Genomic DNA, 22436 nt, shown 5'->3' with positions numbered 1-22436 from the left:
CTCCGTTTAGCTTTATCTCCACTGCGTTTAGCTGTATCTCCGTAAATAGAGTTAATTCGAAATTTAAAAATACGAATAGAAATATAGTAAAAGAATATACAGATAACTCCTATCGTTAAAGCCAATCCGAATAGGAAACATAAATTCAGTTTTAACTATAATTTTTGCCTGGAACCGCAACAGTTATTTTTATACATTGTTTTTACTTTTATTTTCATTCTTATTTTTAAATTTCTGCTGAAACAACTGATTTTTATAGTGTTTCGAAAATACTATTTTTTTCGTACTATTATTTATTATTATATTAATTGTTTTACCTTTTCTCTATATTACTTTTCCGTAATATAAATAGATGATCTATAACACTTATGATGATAGTTTAAGTCTTAAAGGCTATCTAGGTTCAGTTTTTAAGTAAACAATTATACGGTTATTGAATCATAATCTTCTTCTAATTTATTTCATAATCGTTATATACTTTTCAAATAATAATATTGCGTGTTAAATTGGATTAATATATTCCTAGTATTTTTTAAAAAATGATGATTTTAAATAAATGATACCTTTTGCTCTTAATAAACAGGTAAGAATTGAATAAAATTTCTATTCAATTTTTTTCTTTCTTTTACCGAATTTTTGAATAAAAATACGGTATTACTTTCGATTGCATGGCAGGCGAGGGGGCTGAAACTGAATTTTCTTTACATTTTGAGATATGAGAAGTACGAGAATATCATTCACTTATAAATTGGCTTTTCTTTTTATATTTATAGGCCTATGTATAAACAATTGTGTCTAAAACATCTCCAAAACTACTGAATAAATTTCATTAAAATTTAGATATGCTGTAGTAGTGTATCTGAAGTTGTGTATGTGAAAATTTCTTAAAGAATGGTTGAGTCGGTTCTTCAGTTACGCTCAATTTAAGGTCGAAAAATTTGAGAGGGCAAGTAAGAAGCACGGTTCATTATGATGCTGCAAGTTAGAACGTTGACGTTTCTTTTTCTGCGGTATCTATTGTTAGCAATATTAAACCAAATTAAAAAATATTAAAACCAAATTAAGTTAACGAAAAGTCGGTCTTCTTTGTGCAAGAGATTTTTTAATTTAAAATTTATTTTAAAAAAAATAGCTAGATTCATGTTTTCTGTAGATTCAATCAAGAAAAAAGATACATTAATTTTCTGTTTAGTTTATGAATTTATTATTAAACGTGAATATAATTTAATTCTAGTTCATAATTAATTAATTAGGTGCAATCATGTTCAAATATTGTATTAATATTATTATAAGTTCATCTATACACTGTTAATGCTAATTATGTCTAATTCTGGAAGCTCTATATTACAGACGTAAGTACCATGTAGTTAACTTTTGTTGCATCATGTAGTGTCTTCGTGTGTTGTTTAATGCTATTCTCTGCACTTAGTTGTTTACTTTAATCGTACGTTTGCTGAAATGTCAAGTACGTTCTATTTACTAAATTACTTAATGTAATAAACGTTATGTTCGTATATGAGAGAGAAGGAGAGAGTGTGTGTGTGTATGTGTGCGCGCGCATGCAAGTATTTATCGATTTCCTGCATGAAAAATGCGTGTTTTTTTATTTTTGCTGCATTTAGAAAACGCACTAGTTTTACTTATATTTATATATATAAATTAAAATTATCGGTTAAACATTTATTATTATTTAAAATGTGATTCAAAAAATAATTATTACGATTGCTTATATATGATTTGATCGCGTATTTTTATATGCGAGTATATTTATATAGTACATCGATATATATTATTTTTTATAATATGTTAATTTACCAACTTTTTTTCAGTACAATTTTGTTTTATTTTCGGTTTTAATTTTCCGCTCAAAGTACGTTATAGCTTTTATCGTGTAGACTATGAATTTTTTAATTTATTTATTTTTATATATCTGTATTGAAAAATGTTATATTTCCAAAAAAAATCTCTATATTTGAATTATTAATGCGTGGTATCCTTATGATCTTTTTATAGAAAATATATTTGTGATATGTTTTCTTTTTTTCAGCCAATTACAATATTTCTTCCACGAGATACTTCATAAAATTTATTTTCATCTCACGATTTCCTTTTTTATTTATTTTTTATGGTAAAGTATGTGTGTATTATATAATTTAATATGTACTTTAAGGTGGTAAAATTTTTTATTGGTAATTTATATTCTTACATGTCTCAAAAATGATTTTTTTCTCATATAAAAATTACATATTTTTTAAAATAAATACCTGGTAGAATACTGTAAAGAAATATTAAAAATAAAATTGTAAAGAGAAATTTTCAATAAAAATGTCTAATATCTAAATTTAATGAAGGAATTTAAGGAGTTAATTTAATAATTATTTTCTACGAACATTACATAATTGAATTTATTTAACAAATATTTCAACAGTTATTTTAATAAAATTTAAATATGTTTTTGAAGTTCTTCCAATGTGAAATTTTTTATCAGATGATTTTATTGAATTACAGGATAATTTTTTTCTAAATTTATATCAGAAAAATAATCTTTTATGTAAAGGTTTTAGCAAGATATACAATAAAAACTCCATTACCATGATAATTTCTCTGAATTAATATCAGGAATGAAAAGAAACAATGCATTGTTGATTAGTAATTTTGATCGAGACGGATTCGGAAGTCGAGAAGATAATATGAAAACGTAAAATATGATGTTTCAGTGCTACAAAACGGATGGATGGTAATATAGCAATTTAATAAATAATACAAGGAAATAGTTTTGAACCCGTGCCTCTCTAGTATATTTCCAAGATCATAAAGCAATATTTGCAAAAAACAGGAACTCGAAAGATTGGAATAAAATATTGTCATTTTTTAACAAGAAGTTACCGAATCAACAATTCCGTCCTTATTTTTTAATTAATAAATACATCATAAATATTCAATTTTTTACATATTTTTTTTTTTGTAAATTATATTTTACTATTGATAAAACTTGTAAAGTATGCGTTAAGTTTTTTGAATATTTCCGAACGGACAAGATCTTTCCTTTAATTAACCGTCTGCATTTATAATCACGGCGGTATCTGTCTTACATTGGACTTTTTCTTATATGATCGCTAATTTTAGCTTTAATGCCTCCGGAATATCATCAGAAATGACTATTTCGTAATGCACCAGTTGCAACGGTGTGATTAAATCTTTATTAAACATAATGTAAAAAAATCGCAAAAATATCCATTTTTTCCTCTTGTTTCTCTATATAACTTGATAACTGTTCATTTTAGAGAAAAGGTCGAGAGATAACGAAAAATACGTTGTTACTATACTGTTAAGAAAATGCAAAAAAAGCAAGATTTTTTGGACAATTTTTACGAGTAATTATATATAGAACCTTAAGATATTGCCTCAAAGATGTTTTTGATATGATAAAGCAACACGCCAAATTTAAAAAAAATCGGTCGGACAGTTTTTGCACAATAATATTGCAATCAGATTTAAAAAAAGCGAATTTTCCAAATTGTGTAAAGCCTGAAATAAAGTCTCTAGATACTAGAAAATTTAATCATACATTAAATTAATACCACATTTTAAGTCTAATATAAACCTTCAAATATATTTTGGGAAATTTAAATATGTTAATTAGGAGAGCCTACGAAAATTTTCAAACTTACATGCAAATCCTTTGCTTTTAAACAAATTGAATAACTTCTCGAATTTATATGTAAATTAATTTTTAAAAGAACAGCTTAAAAGTACTCAGAAACACGCTTCTTTAAAAAAGAAGTTTTGATTCGTTAATTATCTCCGGAGATATAACCGATCAAAGTTGACCGCCATTGTGCAACTTTTGGAATAAATTATTATCGATAAATTAATAGATCGATATTTAACAATAATTCGCGTTTGTCAGTATGATAATTAAATGTTTTAGCTTACAAGTCATCGATTTAAAAAATTTGTTAAAATTGCAATTATTGTTAAAAATGCAAGAATCTTTGAAAAATTCCGTTGGCTCTTCTAATTAACCGATTTAATTTTTTTCAAAATGCGTTTGAAAGTTTGCGTGCTCTTTTTATATGTGATAAAATCTTCAAGTAGAGACTTTATTTCAGTCTCTACACAATTTGGTATAATCGGATTTTTTAAAAACTTGTTAGCGTGTTGCTTTATCATATCAAAAAGTTCTTTGAAGCAAAATCTGAAGGTCCTTTGTATAGGTACTCAAAAAAAATCCCCCAAAAATCTTCCTTTTTTTTCGACAGTTATTGCTATTTTTTTATCAGCAATAATGTATTTTTCGATTTTCAATTGATAATGTTGTGTGTAAAATTAAAAAAATTTTTTTCTCGATTTTTTGACTAAAATGAATAGTTATCGAGTTATCTAGGGAAATAGGAGAAAAGCAAATGGATATTTTTGCGATTTTTTACATTTTGTTTAATATAAATTTAAGCACACCTTTTTCAACTGGCGCATAATGATATTCTGGCGCATTTCTGATGATATTCCCGAGGCATTAAAGCAAAAATTTGCAATCGTATAGAAAAAGTCTAAATATGCCCATTTTAAAATAGATACCGTCTGAACTACAAAAATTTCATGAGAACTTTCGCACCAGTACAAATTCACTTAGATAATAACTTTAAAGTTATTGGAATTTTAAATATAATTATCGCCTTTAATTTAAATTAAAATGCAACAATTAGAATGCAAAGTAATTATTTTGTTTAGCCACTTTTTTACAAACTGATTAAAGAAAATTCTCCGAGGTGCTTTTGTATTTTTTTTATTTTGTCAATTTTGATTACCTGAAGATAAATCATCTATGTTAAACCGTTAATATCAAAATAGATTTAATTCAGTGCTTTGATTTTGATAAATTAACATTAAAAAAAAATTTCTGAGATATCTAACTAAAGATAAGTAGCCTACTATTGCTGCTTTACATATTTATTTTTTTTTTAATATTAAATTGCTCTTTGAAAAAAAAATAGCTTCAGCTTCTGTATTCGTTTTTTTATGTTGCTACTTATTATTATTGCTAATTAATTATAATTAATTGCTAATTATAATGAGCTATAATTACTTGTTTTGCTTGTAGTGTAAAATTACAGTATAACCTCCATAATTTAACTGAGGGATATATTTTTTACTTGGTATGCACATCAGACAAAATATGTAATAAATATATACCTCCTCTACACTGAAATATATCCAGAGTTTATTTTCTAAGGCCATTATATTCTATGATTACTAAAGTAAATTATATTCGTATATTAAAGTTCCTACCTACATAACGGTGTTTCGTAATCATACATTGATTAAATGCATTTCAGTTCCTAATTTCTATATTATAAAATACAAAACTTACAGCTTTTTCTATTGAGTTTGTCATAATGTTTGAAATTAATATTTTATCAGGTAAAATATTACATTAATTAATAAGTAAAATAAATAAACATTATATTATATTATTCCATAAATATATACGGAAGAAAAAACAGAGTAACAAAATATTCACTATTCAGTACAAACCAAGCAGTACATTCTGAAATTGTGATCTGCTAATATATTATTTTATCTCAGAATGTCCACAGGTTAGTTTGTGATGAACAGCATTTTCAGTATTTGGTACTAGTAGGGTATGATTTATTAAAGAAAAATAACAATAAAAATCAGCTAAAAATAAATTACTTTAGTTAATGAATTCGCTAGAAAAAAAAAACTCTTTTTATTAATTTTAGCATAGGAGGTCAGCAACTAGAAACTCAGCCACAGAAGATTGCATGATGTCAAAACCAATCCGATCCTAGGATTGGCTGACAAATTAAAATTCTAACAACTTTTCAAAAAACCCCGGGCATCTTCCTGAAAAAACAATGCATATATTTATAAAATTACTTCTGCGAAAATTGCTTCTGATATTATAGTAGAATAATAGCTATTAATTTATTCAATAGTAGAATCAGTAATCAAGCAGGAGCAAGATATGAAACAGATACGAAGTAACGAAATTATTTATGAAAATGAAAATAAAAGTCCTTTGGTGTCAGAGAATGAAATTCAAAAAATAACATCTCTTTTTTTCATTATTTTTTTTTTTCATAGGTATCTGGTTATTTTTAATTATTCCCATATTTGTGTACTGTTTTTTTTTTTTTTTTTTTATAACAGTTTAATTTTTATTTAATACTGACAATACTTTACTAAAAAAGAACATTTAATATTTAATAACAGATGAAAAATTTTAATGTTTTACTCATTTTTTTTCCAAACTGAATTTTTTGTGATAATACAAAATAACACTAACCTGTGCCTTTGAATTAAATACTCTAAAGAAGGCATTCATATATTTCAAAATGTCATAATTTTCTTTTGATTTCTTATAAAATAATTAAGTTCTGTTAAATGATATTTGATGACCTAAGTTTATACATAGATTTGTAATCGAAAAATTGAAATTAAATAATTGTGGATACATAATTTAAATGTAGTCACGCATCGAATAAATATAAAAAATGTGAATTATGGAGGTTACATTGTATTATTAATGAAACATAATTTTTATCATCATTATTTCCAGCATTATTACTAGCATGAAATAAACTTAAGTTTTCATACAAAAATGTATAAAAAATCGTACTATTTCACCAATTTTTTTAATATTTTACTCTTTTCAATAACACTGAGAGATCCTATCAAAATTATTTGAAGCATATTCCGAAGGAACCGCTTTCATAATTTATTCTATTGTTAAATGTACTTTAAACTATTTTTACGTTTTATTTATATTTAATATTTATTTAGTTTTAATTATATATAAGTGTAATAGATTATTAGACTAAGTTTTACTGTACTTTGCTAGTTTTTAATTTTTTAACGGAATTTGCTGAATAATATACACAGCTATTTTTTAGTATACAATAACTGCTAAAAAATAATTTGGACGATTCTTTTTTAATATTATATAAATTATATTTACATTTAAGTTAGTTTCTTCTAGAATAACATCACAAGAACTAATAATATTCAATTATAGTCACAGCAAAATAAGGGATATGTACCCTATTTCTCTGCGTCTGTTATTAGACGCTTCGTTTACCAAGCCCCACTAAATGACACCTTTACGCTTGACCTCTTACACATCCCATATTACTTTGCCAGTTCCGGCAAAGTAACTTAAGAAGGATATTTTATTCAGTTAGAATAATATTTGACTCTGAAATAATAATTTTATATCAGTTTTATGAATTCTGCTTTTGAAACTTATTTCAAAAATTGTTACGGAATTGAATTTTTTTTAACGACTATTTTCACAATGAAATCCTCTAAAACTAATATAGAAATTCCTTGTCCACAAAGTATTTTAGAAATTTGTTATAATTATTAGTCCCGCTACTGTAGCGGTATAGCGTATCATTTTATTGTCAGTGAAAAGTAACCGTCCTTTACGCATCATGAATTCATACGTCCCTCACGCCGTACGAGCACGCCCTAAGTATTTTTAAAACGCTATCCCCATAGGTTAAATGAAATAACAGTATTATTTATTAGTATACAAAATTTTTTCGCGGTCATTTACTTTTTACCGAAAACGATTTTACAAGGATGCAAATTTTAATTCTATAAATAGAATGATCTTCGTAGTCTATCTACTTTTAATTTAATTCATAAAAAGTATATTATTAAGTATTAAAAAAAATTTACAACGGAAGCTCTAACAGTTTCATTTTTACATTTAATCTTTAATCTTAAAACGAAATTATGGGTTTTTATTTTTCAAAAAATGTAAGAACTATAATAAAAAACGTTTTTTCTATTTAATAGAAAGAAAGGATCATGGTTGATTCTTTTGTGCTCAACCCTGAGATTGGTTTGCAGCAACTCCCCACTTATCTCTTTAGAATGCTTTTTCTTTAACTTCTTTATAACTTTTACACGTCACGTCGTTCATAATTTGTTGACAATATATCTTCCTTGGCCTTCCCCTACATCTCACATAAACTTCTTTTGTCATCTTCACAATGGTTGTATAACGAAGTATATGCCCAGTTAGTTCCCCTTCTTTGTATTAACATTCTCCACAGCTTCCTTTCTTCTCCAATATTTATTAAAGTTTTTACATTGGTAACTCTGTACCACCTTGTTTTATCATCTTCCTACAACACCATATCTCAAAGGTTTCAATTATTTTTTCCTTAGTTCCTGCAGTCCATGTATCGCTTGCGTACACTGTATGCTCCGTACGTAGCTCTTCAATAATATTTTCCTAATTTCCAGTGAAAGGCTTTGGAAGAAAATAAATTTTTCTTGGAGCAGAAATCCTGTTTTGCTTGATTTCACCCAACCATCTCTTTTATATCGGTCAATCACTAGTGCTTATCTCCCCAAATATGGGTAATCCTTAATTTCTTCAATCCCTTCCAATTAAGTAATATGTGAGAACATTCAACCTCTTTTTTTGTTTCACAAATTTATTTTAGTTTGCCCTGCGTTAATCGTCTTACTGTATTATTTGTTCAAAATTTTCTCCATCCTTTGTAACAAGGTCTTGTTCAAATAATAGGTTTTGTTCCCTTTCCGCGATTACTGCGATGACGTATCTCTGTCCTTATATTTTTATACTAATATTCATGTTTTCTTTTCATACTTTTTCCGGTACTCATTAAACAAATAAGATAACAAATTACATCTTTTTAACACTTTTACACTTACACTTAAAATCAGTGGTAAATGTATTTTTTTTTCATTATTGGCTTAATAGAAGTAACTTGTTTTTTCCCGTTATCAATGAATAACTTTTTGATTTTTTTTTTAGATTATAAAGGTATGAAAAACACCATTTTTTTTTTTATGGATATATGATACACTGTTGCAGATTCAATTTCACTTTTTTTTTTTATTCTTATTAATTTCTTTAATTACTGTAAAAAGGGTATCAACTTAATTTTGTTCTAGAATTCCATCTAATCCTGTTTCAGTTTTAGATAGATAATGACTAACTTAAACCTAGTTTGATAAAAGTTTTGTAGAAGAAATACTAGTTATCTAATAAAAAATTGATTTATTATTTTGACATGAATTTAATCATTTAGTCTCTGTACTGTTATTTTTCTTTATGATTTTTTAATGATACTTCAGATAGGATAGAAATTTATCAAATATAATAGTTATCGTGCCAGTTATTCTCATTACTTTTGCTACCGAATGAATCAAACAAATGTGGCATTTAAAATAAAGTATTTATCGTGATTAAACTAGAAAACAGTAGTAAAAATGAAATTTTAAAAGTAATTGCATTTGTATTAAAAAAGAATATCTAACTTCATACGTTAAGTTGTAACTAAGCTTAGTATGCTAAAGCTTTATACGTAAAGCTGTCACTAAGATATCTTAGCAAGATGTTAGTGTTAGTAGGCTGCCCTTTCCACCACATCACCTAAAGGAAAATCAGTTTCGCAGTTTCCCACATTCTCAGCTTCGATCTAGCGCCTTACGAGACATTAAATAAAAATCAGGGAACAAGAGATCAAATATAATGAAAAACAGTGCATTGTGGAAATATCATCGCAATGACATTAAGTAGGTATTGCAATAATAGAGAGAATATTTCTTTGAAAAATAGTTGGAGGTCTCCTCCAGCCATTGAGTGTCAATCTCACCAACAATCCCTTTGTATTTGGTTTTCGGTACTCGGTATTTTTGTAATGACCATTCAACAACACTTCTGGTGAAAAGTAAAATGTTTTATTAAAAACAGAAATTGTATTACAAGATTTATCATTATGCATGTTCTTATTATTTTAAATAGTATTAATATTTTATTAGCATATTAATCATTTACAGCCTCTTGTAAAGCGTTTATTATGTACCGTAAAACATTTTTTAATTTATTTTCTTATTATGCGAGTTTCGGATAGTCGGAAAAGTGCTTTACTTATAAGTATTTCCTATTTTAATACTATCCTGTCATGATAAATATAATAGGAAATCATCTCTAGTATCGTGTCAAACAGTTGTATTTCACTTTGTATATCTCTTTTAGTCTTCTTCTTAGCATAGAAAGGTTTAAAATATAGTCTTCTTCTTAGCATAGAAACTTTATCATTTTAACTTAACAGGATATGAAAATTAAGTTCTTAGATTTACTTGTTTTCTGCTGCTTATCATTTTCATTCAAAACTCGATACCAGTTGTATTAAATTGAATAAGACAAGGATTAGTAATTGTTTAAATTGTGATTAATAAACATATATTATTTTCGGGCACGCTCTAATATCGGGATATTCAAAGTGATTTCTTTATTTATAGATCAATTTCAATTTACGTTCCATTAACCACTAACAATAGTTTCACCGTCATATTTATTTTCCCCAAACTCGTAACATCACGATTTTAACAAAGTATTTTTAACATAAATGGAATTATTTTAAAATTGATTTGTTATTAAATATTTGTTAACTTATATTTTATTATATATTCCTTTTTGATTGATCCTTACGGATAAGAGTAAAATTATTTCATTAACCTCTCAGTAATTGTACAATTTTTTCTTTATATATAAATTGATTAATTTTAAATATTTATTTATTTTTTACCTGTCAACTAAACAATAATGTTTTTTTTTTAAGAATTTATACATTAAAAAATACCACTACTAGTTTATTTTTCTCCATTTTTATTTATGTTTAAATCTGGTTCCAGTTTTTTAAATATGAATAAATAATATCTCATAAGCATCTGTACTATAAGAAGAATTTTGTTTGGTTTTTGTCAAAACTAAATACTAAATACAATAGCATGACTAGCTTTTCACCATTCTGCTTCAATTAACAAATTTATTGTTATAGTTTAACGGGTAATGTAAAAATAACGACAGTTTAGATTTCATATAGATCATACATAAGAGTACAAAAACTTATTCTAAAACGGAAAGATTAGCAATTAGTTTTTCTTATCAGAAAATATCATTGTATCTTTGTTTTCCTACTGTGAAATTTTTTTTTGATTCTTTTATTTTGTTGAGATAATTATTTTTTTCTGTTAGACTGGAGTAGTTACTAATTAAAAGTAAATCAATCCGGATTTTGGACTGAAAAATCAATTTAGGATAACTCAAAGCACATTAAATAAAAGTTATATGATTAGCTTGTGTAGATGATAGACTATTGTCAAACTGAAAGACCTTTTGATGATTTTTGGTCGTTTCAAAATTTTGTCAAAGTTTTTAAAACTTTGCATTAGAAATGTAACCACATGTTATGCAGTACTAGGACTGAGAATAATCAAAAGTTAATTATCGAAATAAGATGCATTACAAAATAAAACGTTTATAAAAAGGAGAAAAATAATTTCATTTTACTGTGGTAGGCTAGGAATTAGCAACAATTTGTTTTAGTAATTCAACGGTAAATTGTGAAGCAGTAATTAATTTTTTGCCATGAATCTCTTTTGTTAGGTTTTTTTTAGTGTGTAATTCGCGTAAGTGGGATTTTTATACGTATCAAAATTAACTTCTTTTCTTCTATCTATCTTCTATTAACTTCTATCTTCTTTTCTTTATTTACCATGTTCGTACAGCGTGTTCAGTCCGTACGTATTGCAATTCAGCCGGCTACATTCCCCTAATTTAAGTATTATCTCCAGTAATTCTAAGCCCTATCGTATGCGTTACGCTAGAGTAAGTTTCCGTCATGAACCGGTAATTTACATTTTAAAATAAATCAGTAACCGAATTAGAATTATAAATTAATTAATGAAGTTTCGAAGTCGGTGGAAGAAAACTTGATCTTCTACCGGCTATAAAATTTTATAATTCTGATTTGTGGTATTTTTCTTCTCATACAGGCGACTTGCTGATGAAGATGACGAACTATCAGAAGTTCAGCCCGACGCAGTACCCCCAGAAGTACGAGAATGGCTCGCCTCCACATTTACAAGACAAATGGCAACAACACGGCGTAAAACGGATGAAAAACCAAAATTTCGATCTGTTGCACACGCCATCCGCGCTGGTATTTTTGTTGACCGAATCTATCGGAGAGTTGCAAATTCAACACTTATTCAATTTGCGCCAGAAGTCGTACAAGTTCTCAAGGTAAGACATTGATTTATCCTTTTAGTTCAACGAGAATTGTATTTGTATACAATGCCACTATAGAAGTAAATCTAAGTCGGCGATACTGTTAAGACGGTACAGTATAAATAACTGACCTATCGTTAATCGGTGGAATTATCAGACAGTTATGTAACACTCAATCTTATACCTCAATTTCTTATACCAAAACTGAACGATAATGTTCAGAAACACGTTAAATATACTATGTATTTATAAATACATTGCAAGACTATGAATAACGAAATTGTTTAGTCAAGTTTCCAACTTCATTTGTTGAAGAAGAATTAAAAAATAAATTAGAATATTGTTTGCATTATTTAGTTTTTTAATTATTAAAAAATATATTTAACAACTATAACCACATTCCTTTATTAATTTAATATTTTCTAATTATTTTTAACTTAATAACCGGTTTATTAAATTTATTCATTATTTTCTGTATTTCATTTGAAAATATTTTATTTGATCCCATTAAATTATAATTAGTTCATAAACAAACAATACATAACTTAAAAGAATATATAAAAGGAAATACTAAATAATTATAAGAAGATATTTTTAAAGAACATATTTTAATACATTACTAAAAAAAAGATAATTGTGATGATAATGATAAAAGATGATAAATAATAATTGTGATTATTTATAATTATTCTAATGATAATGACTTTTTTTCTTTAAAAATAAATAAGGCCATTTTTAGCCATCCACGCTACAGTCATAGTTACTATTAATAATTATTAAATACGTTTTTCTTAACGACCCACTTGTTACCATCCACCGACAGCCACTGCGGGCATCACAAAAAAAGTTTTTTTAATCTCTATCAATTCTTTGCAAATATTTTCATTTTTTTTTTTTTTTTTGTCTTCAGTCATTTGACTGGTTTGATGCAGCTCTCCAAGATTCCCTATCTAGTGCTAGTCGTTTCATTTCAGTATACCCTCTACATCCTATATCCCCAACAATTTGTTTTACATACTCCAAACGTGGCCTGCCTACACAATTTTTCCCTTCTACCTTTCCTTCCAATATTAAAGCGACTATTCCAGGATGCCTTAGTATGTGGCCTATAAGTCTGTCTCTTCTTTTAACTATATTTTTCCAAATGCTTCTTTCTTCATCTATTTGCCGCAATACCTCTTCATTTGTCACTTTATCCACCCATCTGATTTTTAACATTCTCCTATAGCACCACATTTCAAAAGCTTCTAATCTTTTCTTCTCAGATACTCCGATTGTCCAAGTTTCACTTCCATATAAAGCGACACTCCAAACATACACTTTCAAAAATCTTTTCCTGACATTTAAATTCATTTTTGATATAAACAAATTATATTTCTTACTGAAGGCTCGTTTAGCTTGTGCTATTCGGTATTTTATATCGCTCCTGCTTCGTCCATCTTTAGTAATTTTACTTCCCAAATAACAAAATTCTTCTACCTCCATAATCTTTTCTCCTCCTATTTTCACATTCAGTGGTCCATCTTTGTTATTTCTACTACATTTCATTACTTTTGTTTTGTTCTTGTTTATTTTCATGCGATGTTCTTGCGTAGGACTTCATCTATGCCGTTCATTGTTTCTTCTAAATCCTTTTTAGAAGAAAGGATATATATATATATAATATTAATATTATATATATATAATATATAATATTTAATATTATATAAATTGTAATATAATATTAATAATATTTTATATTATATATTATAATTTTTAATATTATATATTAATATTTTCATACATTATTTTAAATGAATATATCAGCATGATCCACTTGCAGTGTAGATATATTTTACATTTAAAAATTTTGAGTTATTTGCTGCTATTAAAAACTTTAATATATAACTTTAATTAATTAATGTATAAGTAATGTGTATATTTTTGTTTGTAACAAAAATACTTATTTTGACAATTATAATTGGAATTTTGGGTGTGTTTCTATTGTTAGTAAAATTATAGTAAAATATAGTAACATAAAATTTCCGAATTGGTATCAGATGTGAGATGACTTTGTCTATCGAAGTGAGAAATGACCAAAGCAAAATCGTGATAATTCAAAAACTGTTTAATTTATTAATTTTACCCTAAATAAAATATGAATATTGGGAAAAATAGAAGCATTAGTTAAATTAAAGATAGTATAACACCTCTGAGCATTTTGGTGTTGATCATAATTGGCAAATTCATATTTACGTTGCGTGGACAAATGCGGATAAAAACGATAGTATTCTAGCTGTAAACTCTTTAATGAAATAATGTAGCAAGATAGAAATATTTTTTATAATTGACGTGTTGTGTCTTTTGTGAGTGTTTAAAGCTTAGTTATTCACTTCATCTTTTTTATTAACCTGTGCAATATCACTTCATTACTAAAATTCTATTTAAAAAAAAGTGGTGATCTCTGAATGAAATAGCTTTTTTCTTGAAAAATTACCGATGAATGGAAATTTATTGTTCCAAAAATCCAAATTGATCGAGGATAATAACAGAAAGAAAACATTTTAACGATCAAGCAGTTAACAGATCATTTTTTTTTAATTTTTTACGGCATCGATCGTAAGTACGGTTAGATTATAATTAGTTTGTAAAGAGTAGTTTTTAATTTTTTTTGGTATTAATTGAAATTACACAGCTTAACAGAAAAGAGACTATAAAGTAAAACAAGCCATTCTCAACTTTCTACTTTTATTATAAAGTAAATTATTATCTTTAATTTCATCTGCAAATCAATTGACGAACAAGTAAATCTTCCAATAAGTAAACTGAGGATATTTTTACAAAAAAAAATGTGAAATAAAATTATATAGAAATTATTAATAATCAAATTCTCTTTCTCTTCAAGTGTTGGCTCCAACACACAAGATACTTCATCTTGATTATCGTAAATTTAATGCTCCCTAATAAGCCAAATATAAACCTACCGGGTTGGTCTAGTGGTGAACGCGTCTTCCCAAATCAGCTGATTTGGAAGTCGAGAGTTCCAGCGTTCAAGTCCTAGTAAAGCCAGTTATTTTTACACGGATTTGAATACTAGATCGTGGATAACGGTGTTCTTTGATGGTTGGGTTTCAATTAACCACACATCTCAGGAATGGTCGAATTGAGAATGTATAAGACTACACTTTATTTACATTTACAGATATCATCCTCATTCATCCTCTGAAGAATTATATAAACGGTAGTGAGGCAAAAAAGAATAAGCCAAATATGACTGACCCATCTAAAACTTACAATGAAAATTAATCCAATCTGTCTCCTTTAGTTAAGAATACTTGGCTAGACACTAGACAACTAAAAATTTGTATAAAAATGATTTAATACTATTTTAAGACTTACTGTAATAAGTAAGCCGGAACAGATCTTGTTGCTTTGCAGATCTATTGAATCTGGTTCATTAATTCTTTCAGTAACTACTAGAACTTCCTATTCTATTATAATCGTTGTTTAGAGTTAAGTTATATGTTACGTAGTATTTTATATTAAAATAATTCGTGACTTGTAAGTAGTTTCATTATTCTATCCCGTGGGTGACTGGAAATTCGCAAAATGAATTAAACATAACCTTTTCTTAAAATGAAATAAGGTTTAATGCTGACTATTAATGTTGGGCCCAGGAAAACGGTAATTTCTAATGAGATAACTACATGAGAGATGCCAAAATTCAGATGAAAAACGTATTTTTTTAATATTTAAATACAGAAGTTAAAGAACTGAATTGCCGAAATATGAAGGGAGATTCTTAAAATTTTTCGCCTGATTGTTTCGACAGCACGTGGCACCGTAAAAAACACACAAACGGCCCTTTTCAGGGCCGTTTGTGTGTTTTGTGAGGTAGCCCTGAGAAGGGTTGTTGGGTCCGTAAGATGGTCTCCGGCGATGTTGGGTAGTTGTGGTCGTCCGTTAGAATCGGACCGAGCTTCTCGTCAGCGGCAGTTGGGTCCGCAGTACAGCATGAGTAAGTGGGCCTCCTCCTCTTCCTCCTCCTCTCACCAGAGCCCCGCAGTGTCGGGTCAGCACGGCCGAGGCGGTTCTCCCCAAGCGATCCCACGCTGGGTCGGCTCCTATTGATGGCCCCACCGGCTAGGACGTTTGAAGCCCGGCAAGCTGCCAGACGGTGGTCGGCGATGAATTAAAAATTCATTCTACCGTTCGCTCTTTTATAGGCGCCTACAGTGCTGGGGCCGCAACGTCGCTGTGATGGGAGAGTCGTCGATATAAACTCGTCGTGTATACAGCAACAACTCCCTCCCGTATAGGCGGGCGCATACGGATTCAGATGTGATGGATCTCACTGTAGTTGTCAGGGCGTAGTGTGCTGGTTTGAGCCTGATGTCGTGTACCTTTGGCCGGATGCCATTACGGTTGATTTCAAAGGATTGCCCTGTACGTTGAACAACACTGTACGGGCCTTCCCATAGAGCCTTGAATCCTCCATATCGACCATTCCGAGCAGGGCCGACGTGCTGTCTAGCGAGCACTTGATCGTCCACTTTAAATATCGGTTACTCTTCTCAGTTGTTTACGAACTTGTTTTGACAGTAGACCTCGTGGTGTGATGCTGCCTTCTCCTCTTTCCTCACTGGGTTGAGGCGTTTCCTCTGCTTTTCGGTGCTGGCAGTTTCCGGGTCTCTTTAACTATCTCTCACTGAGCAGTTTGCTTGGAGGCGAGCAGTTTGCTTCCACGACCGGCTTGGAGGCGTGCCGGTCGTGGTGTTCGCCCGATTTCCTAATGCGAACAGTACTCATGACACTTTTATTTCAGTTAGATGTTAGAAATCCTACTCGAGACCTGTTCTCAGTGTCTTCTTCACCTCCTTCGTGAGATTCGCCCGTGGATAGTATACTGGTGTAGTCCAGTGTGTAATATGTCGTTGGCGGCATACCATCTTCCACTTCCGGCTTGTGATCGCAGTTCCGTTATCTGTCAGGAGGGCTACAGAATAGCACCAGCGCAAATCTACTTTAGTCACGTCAAAGCCACGTTATCCATTCTGAGGATGAAAGTTTGGTCTTCGAGATACGGTCGGTAGCGTTTGACTGCACACGTCAGGGCGAGGCATTGAAATGATATTTCTTCTCCGCCTCTGAGAGCTTCGTGATTCCCGGAGGCTAAACAAGAAAAGAAAAGGATCGTTTCGATCCTGCCACAAAACGGCTCTGCGGATTTCCCTGCCTAGATGGAAGCAGCCACGAATGTAGTCCAACACGGCTTGTTGCTCCTTCCGCCAGTCGTGTCCTAAGATTTCTTCCCGAAGTCCTGGGACTACTCAAAGCGTGGTGAGACCGCAGAGAAACTCTGTTTGCACCACTCCCGTTGTACAGCAGGAAGTAGAATTCAATACCAGATCTATCTGGATGTCTGTTTTGGGATTAGCTTGCCACAGTAAGAGCTAAGCTCTTCCAAATCTGAAGTTGGCTGCCTGCGTGAGTTGTCCTATTACTTTGAAGGTGATTCCTAGCTGATTGAGGCCCCCGTTTAGCTCGACAGCTGAAACCAAACCCTTATTCGTTTCCTTGCAGTGACTTCTTTATTGGACAGTCCCAGTAGAAATGGGGCTCCGGGCAGTAATGACACCACGGAGCCAAGCTGCTTCTTCGTCGAGTTGTCTTCTCATCTGTTCTAGCTACGGAAGTATCCGGTTGAAGCTCACCTAGCCGATCTAGCCAGTTCCATCCAAAACTAATGCGGCTTTCGTGAGCTCTTCAACTTCATTGTAGCTTGGACCTCCTGCTCGTCCGCTTCAATGATGATGGCCCATTGCAGCAGGCTGTCAATATCAGCGAAAGTCAAATCTGGGGTTTGATCTTCTCCACCAGTATTAGTAGGAAAGCAACTTCACTACCGGGAGCTAGTCGGTGAATGAGTTTCCTATTCTACAACAGGAAAAGCTCCGCTGGGTCATTAGACCCTTGCGTTCCTCCAAAGTTGAGACCACAGCTTGGCAGTAGTCTACCGCAGTTATATTGATGCCAAAATCGGTCGATGAACTCGGACTAATCGAGTTGTAGAACTTTCAGATGCCCTTCGACGTACTTGGCTCATTGCTCAACAGACACCTTCTGCTCATGTAGTTATGTTTGTAAACGAGAGAGGAGGAACAGTTCTGGGACCTCATGTGGCAGGCCACTGAAGGTTGCCGTTATTACCGGTGGAAATGATGCATGGATACTCACAACCAGGCAGTCAATGTTGTTGGGCGACTTGTGTGATGGTCTGTCGGCTAACATGTGGTCGGCAGAGGAGTGGCTAGGTCCAGTTTTCTCTTCCAGATGATCTTTCCCCCACGATGGGTGCTACTTGTCTCCGAATGGCTTCGACGGCACGTGGTACCTTAAAACATTGTGGTAGCCATGAAAAGAGCTGTTCGAGATTTTTGGAGTGATAGCCCTGGAAAGAGCCGTTTGTGTGTTTTGTGAGGTAACCCTGAGAAAAGCTGTTGTTTTCGGAAGTTGGTCTCCAGCGTTGTCGGCTCGGCTGTACTCAAGGAGTTGTGACTCATCCTTTGGAATTGGACCAACCTTCCCCTCAGCAGCAGTTGGATCCCCACTACAGCGTGGCAATTGTGGTCCTACAGCCCCACAGTGTGGGCCGGCTCCTGCTGTTGACCCCGCCGGCCAGGGTGCTTGAAGCCCGGAAAACTGGAGCGGTAAGGTAGCGTCTGCGCCCAGCGGCTCCCTTGGCGGGCCGGCCAGGCCTGCTGCTACGGCAGGAATGTTGGCATCCCCCGGGAGGTCCCACGTTCGACCAGCCAAGGAACTTCTGCTTCTGTTTCTCCAGGCGGTAGTCAGCGACAAATTAAAACAACTTAAAGTAAACAAGAAACTCAGTAGTTTCAAGAATTACTTAGGATGATAAATTAGCTGAAAATTATGATTTACTACCGGTATTCAGTGTTTGATGAATAAAAACCAAATCCAAATCGCAGAAAAATTACTTAGCCTTATTAAAAGCTAACTTAGCCTTATTAACTATGATCATACAAATGTGTTAGGAATTAGTGGCTGTAATAGGCAGATAAATTGCTCGTGTAAAGTTAAAATATGTACTGTTTTAATAAAACCATACTACTTCAAAAATTTTTGGTTAGCCGATCTTCTCCAATTCACAGGTAGTCGGTGCTCTAGGTTACTCTAATTCTATTTTAAAAGAAATGAAAAGAGTACTCGTAAAAAAAAATCCAATCTTTTTTATTTTAAATATATTACAATTTAAAAGCGTAAGAGGGGTTTTAATAAGGAAATATATATCTGTAGGGAACAAAATTTGATCGTAGAAGGGCCAGTAAATCTAATTTACAAAATGCACTTTCCTCGCTTTCTTAGGTTATTCCTCTCTAATCCAATCGTTTTTTCTACCAGAGCTCTTTCCGATTTCTTACATCATCTTATCTTATATACGAGTAGATCTGTAGATAAATGACAATCATTTACTGATACCTACACTGAATGAATGTTAATGTTGTTTATAGGGAACGTATTACTTACTACAACCGTATTAAGTTTTTTTCTTATTTGAACTTTAATTGTAGTTTATATAAGTAGATTTAACTGTAACGCTTTTATTATTAACCATAATATATTATAAAATAAAATGTTATAAACTGTGATTTTTTCCTGTTAAACATTTTTAATATAATTCTGTTTTCTTTTTTTCATAAATGTATGATTTTTTTACAAATTATAAAATAGAGAACTAGCTTTACAACGATTTTTTCCCAATTATACACACAAAAAATCAAGTTGATATGTCCATTTGTTACCGAGAAATTAAAAAAAAAAAAATAGTAAATTTCATTGTTACTCCATTTTACCCTTTGAAATTTTTAATTTATCTTAAACGGTATTCAACATGTGGAACTAATAATATTTAAACACTTCCGGAACAAACAATAATATATTGTGAAATTTTCAGTCACGTCAGTTAAGTAGTTTTTGAGGTATTAGGGCACACACAAAACGAAGATTATCTTTTATTTATAAGATGAACATAAAATAAGAATAGTAAGAAATGAATAAGTTGTTTTTAAAGTCCATATGTGAAGTAGAATCTGATATTTCAAAATGTTCTGAACAGTGGATACTGCGATTGAATGTCACTCAAGTGCATGGTTTTACATCTGGGACGGAATTACACCCTATGTAATTACTATTTTTTGGCAGTGTTCTACCCTCTGACAGCCTGGCTAAAAATCTTGGTGTTACAGTTTCTGCAGATTTACATTGGTCATATCACATTTTCCAACTTATCAAACAAGTTAATCGTCTTTTGTAGCTATCTCGAACGCTTTTCAACCAATGACTAAAAATTTATATATATATATTTCGTAGACTTTTCACTGGTTTCAAACGTCCCAAATTGGAATTTGCTGCTACTTTCTGGAATCCTTTTATTTGAGAGATATTGATCTCTTGGAACAGGGTCCAAAGGCGCACAAGTAAACTTATTCCCACTTGAAACAAATGCCGAATGAGAATTGCCTTTCTTCCCTGGATCTTCCCACACAGTATACGTGGGTATAATGAGATACCCAATGTCAGTAGGGCAAACTGACATTGTCCTGGTGATCTCACTTTAGTTTTTTAAATAGGCGTTACTTAACTTCAGTTTTACTCTTTATAAGAATTTTGACAGTCGGACTCGAGGTCACACGTTTGAGCTTACTAAGGAAATATTTCATAGAATTATAACGTAGCATTTCATCTTTATAAGGGTGGTTAAACTTTGGAACCTACTGCTTTAAGACGTTGTTAGTGCTCCATCTATTAATGTTTTAGGTAAATTCCATAAGAAGGTTACCTATTGTAATGGGTATCATGATTCGACTTCCCGAAAATTTCGACATATCTTCGCATTTCACATGCAAGTATATATATATATATATATATTCATTTCTTGTGTACACGATAACTGCCATAATTTTGCGCCAATCACTTTCAGATTGATACATTGGTCCGATTGAAAAATCGGACTTTCAATCATTGGTCCGATTGAAAAATCGGACCATGGAGGTGGAAATGGGGGGTCTTTTTCGAAAAAAATAAAAATATCGTTATAACTTTCTTTATTAAGTAAAATATCGAACTGTTTAAAGTTCCTACTACTCTTTGGATAAGGGCCTAAAACTTTTTTAGTTTTTTGATATCACCAACCTTTGGCCTAGGTGGTGGAAAAAATCGGGTTTCGAAGACAAAAGTCATACCTCCCTTAATAGGAACAGTATCGAATCGGTTTAAAGTAGTCGTTAGTCCTGTAAACATTACCTAAAACATTTGTTTGTAACAATTTTTGATATGACCAACCCTTACGGCAAGGGATGACCAAGACAGTGCAGGTTATTTATTGTTGTGTGATTTGACTTTTGAGTTCTCATTGGCGTATTGTCTTAATTTTTTGCTTCCGTTTAGTTTATTCTGTAATGATGTATTCTTTTTTTTCTTTATAGTTCTGATTATACAATAATAATTATTGGAACTATACGGTCAAGGAAATGCACTTATTCTGTCCCAGTTACATTGCAGAGTGTTGGTGTTTACAGAAATCCAGATCTTTTAATTTCAGTAACTTGATTATTTTCTGCTTTGGAAAAATGGCATTTCCACAGCTTGCAGTCTTCTCACTTACTTATATTTAAAAGGCTTCTGCATTGTTAAGAATTATTGTTGAATTTTAGAACTACTTTTTTGTGCTTACTACATTCATTATTATTTTTATGTTAAGAATCAAGTTTGAACCTCTGAACTCAAAGGTCTGTTTTCGGACCTTTGAAGATAACCATCTTCTTTAATTTCCCTATGCTAATAAAACTTCCTCTTCTCCCAAGTCCAATCCAAAAGCTACGTGGATCATCACACTGTCTTACTTCTGTTGATGTTTTAGGCCAGGCGGATGAAGATTAGGGTGCATACTCGGTCGTAAAAGCCCGTAGTCTAAAGTTCATTTTCGCAGAACGGAAAGTGGACCGCACTGCATGTATGGTTATTCTATCGTACCTTCTAAAGTTATCTCTCTAAGTTACCATTTACCTTTATTCATTAAAATATCTTATGTGATATATATTTTTTATAAGTAGCGCCCCGAAGCAAAACATAAAATTTCATTATAATCGGCTAACATATCATCTATTTCTATACAAGGGTTTTTCTATTACTGAAATATTTCCTTGTTCACCATATTCATCACTTATTGCTCTAAGGTTTGAAATGAAGAAGTTCACATAAGATTGAAAGAACCGCATTTTCATAAACATGTTACATTCTGTATCATCATCTAATAAGCTGACCGCGATATCCTGAAATTGTGAATTATTAATAC

General features: G+C 31.0%; 1 protein-coding gene across 1 annotated transcript in view; it reads left to right on the top strand.

Moving 5' to 3' along the window:
• LOC142319940 (dual specificity calcium/calmodulin-dependent 3',5'-cyclic nucleotide phosphodiesterase 1-like) overlaps nt 1-22436 on the top strand; it is a 193054-nt gene that overhangs the window by 121739 nt on the left and 48879 nt on the right. Inside the window, exon 6 of the mRNA XM_075357616.1 lies at nt 11848-12097. Within this exon, the coding sequence (XP_075213731.1) occupies nt 11848-12097 (250 nt within the window). The remainder of the gene's footprint in view (nt 1-11847; nt 12098-22436) is intronic.

This window comes from Lycorma delicatula, chromosome 2 (genome assembly GCF_047948215.1).
Source record: "Lycorma delicatula isolate Av1 chromosome 2, ASM4794821v1, whole genome shotgun sequence".
NCBI classification, from domain to species: domain Eukaryota; kingdom Metazoa; phylum Arthropoda; class Insecta; order Hemiptera; family Fulgoridae; genus Lycorma; species Lycorma delicatula.
The sequence above is the reverse complement of the archived record's forward strand: the minus strand, read 5'-3'. Positions and strand labels throughout refer to the sequence as shown.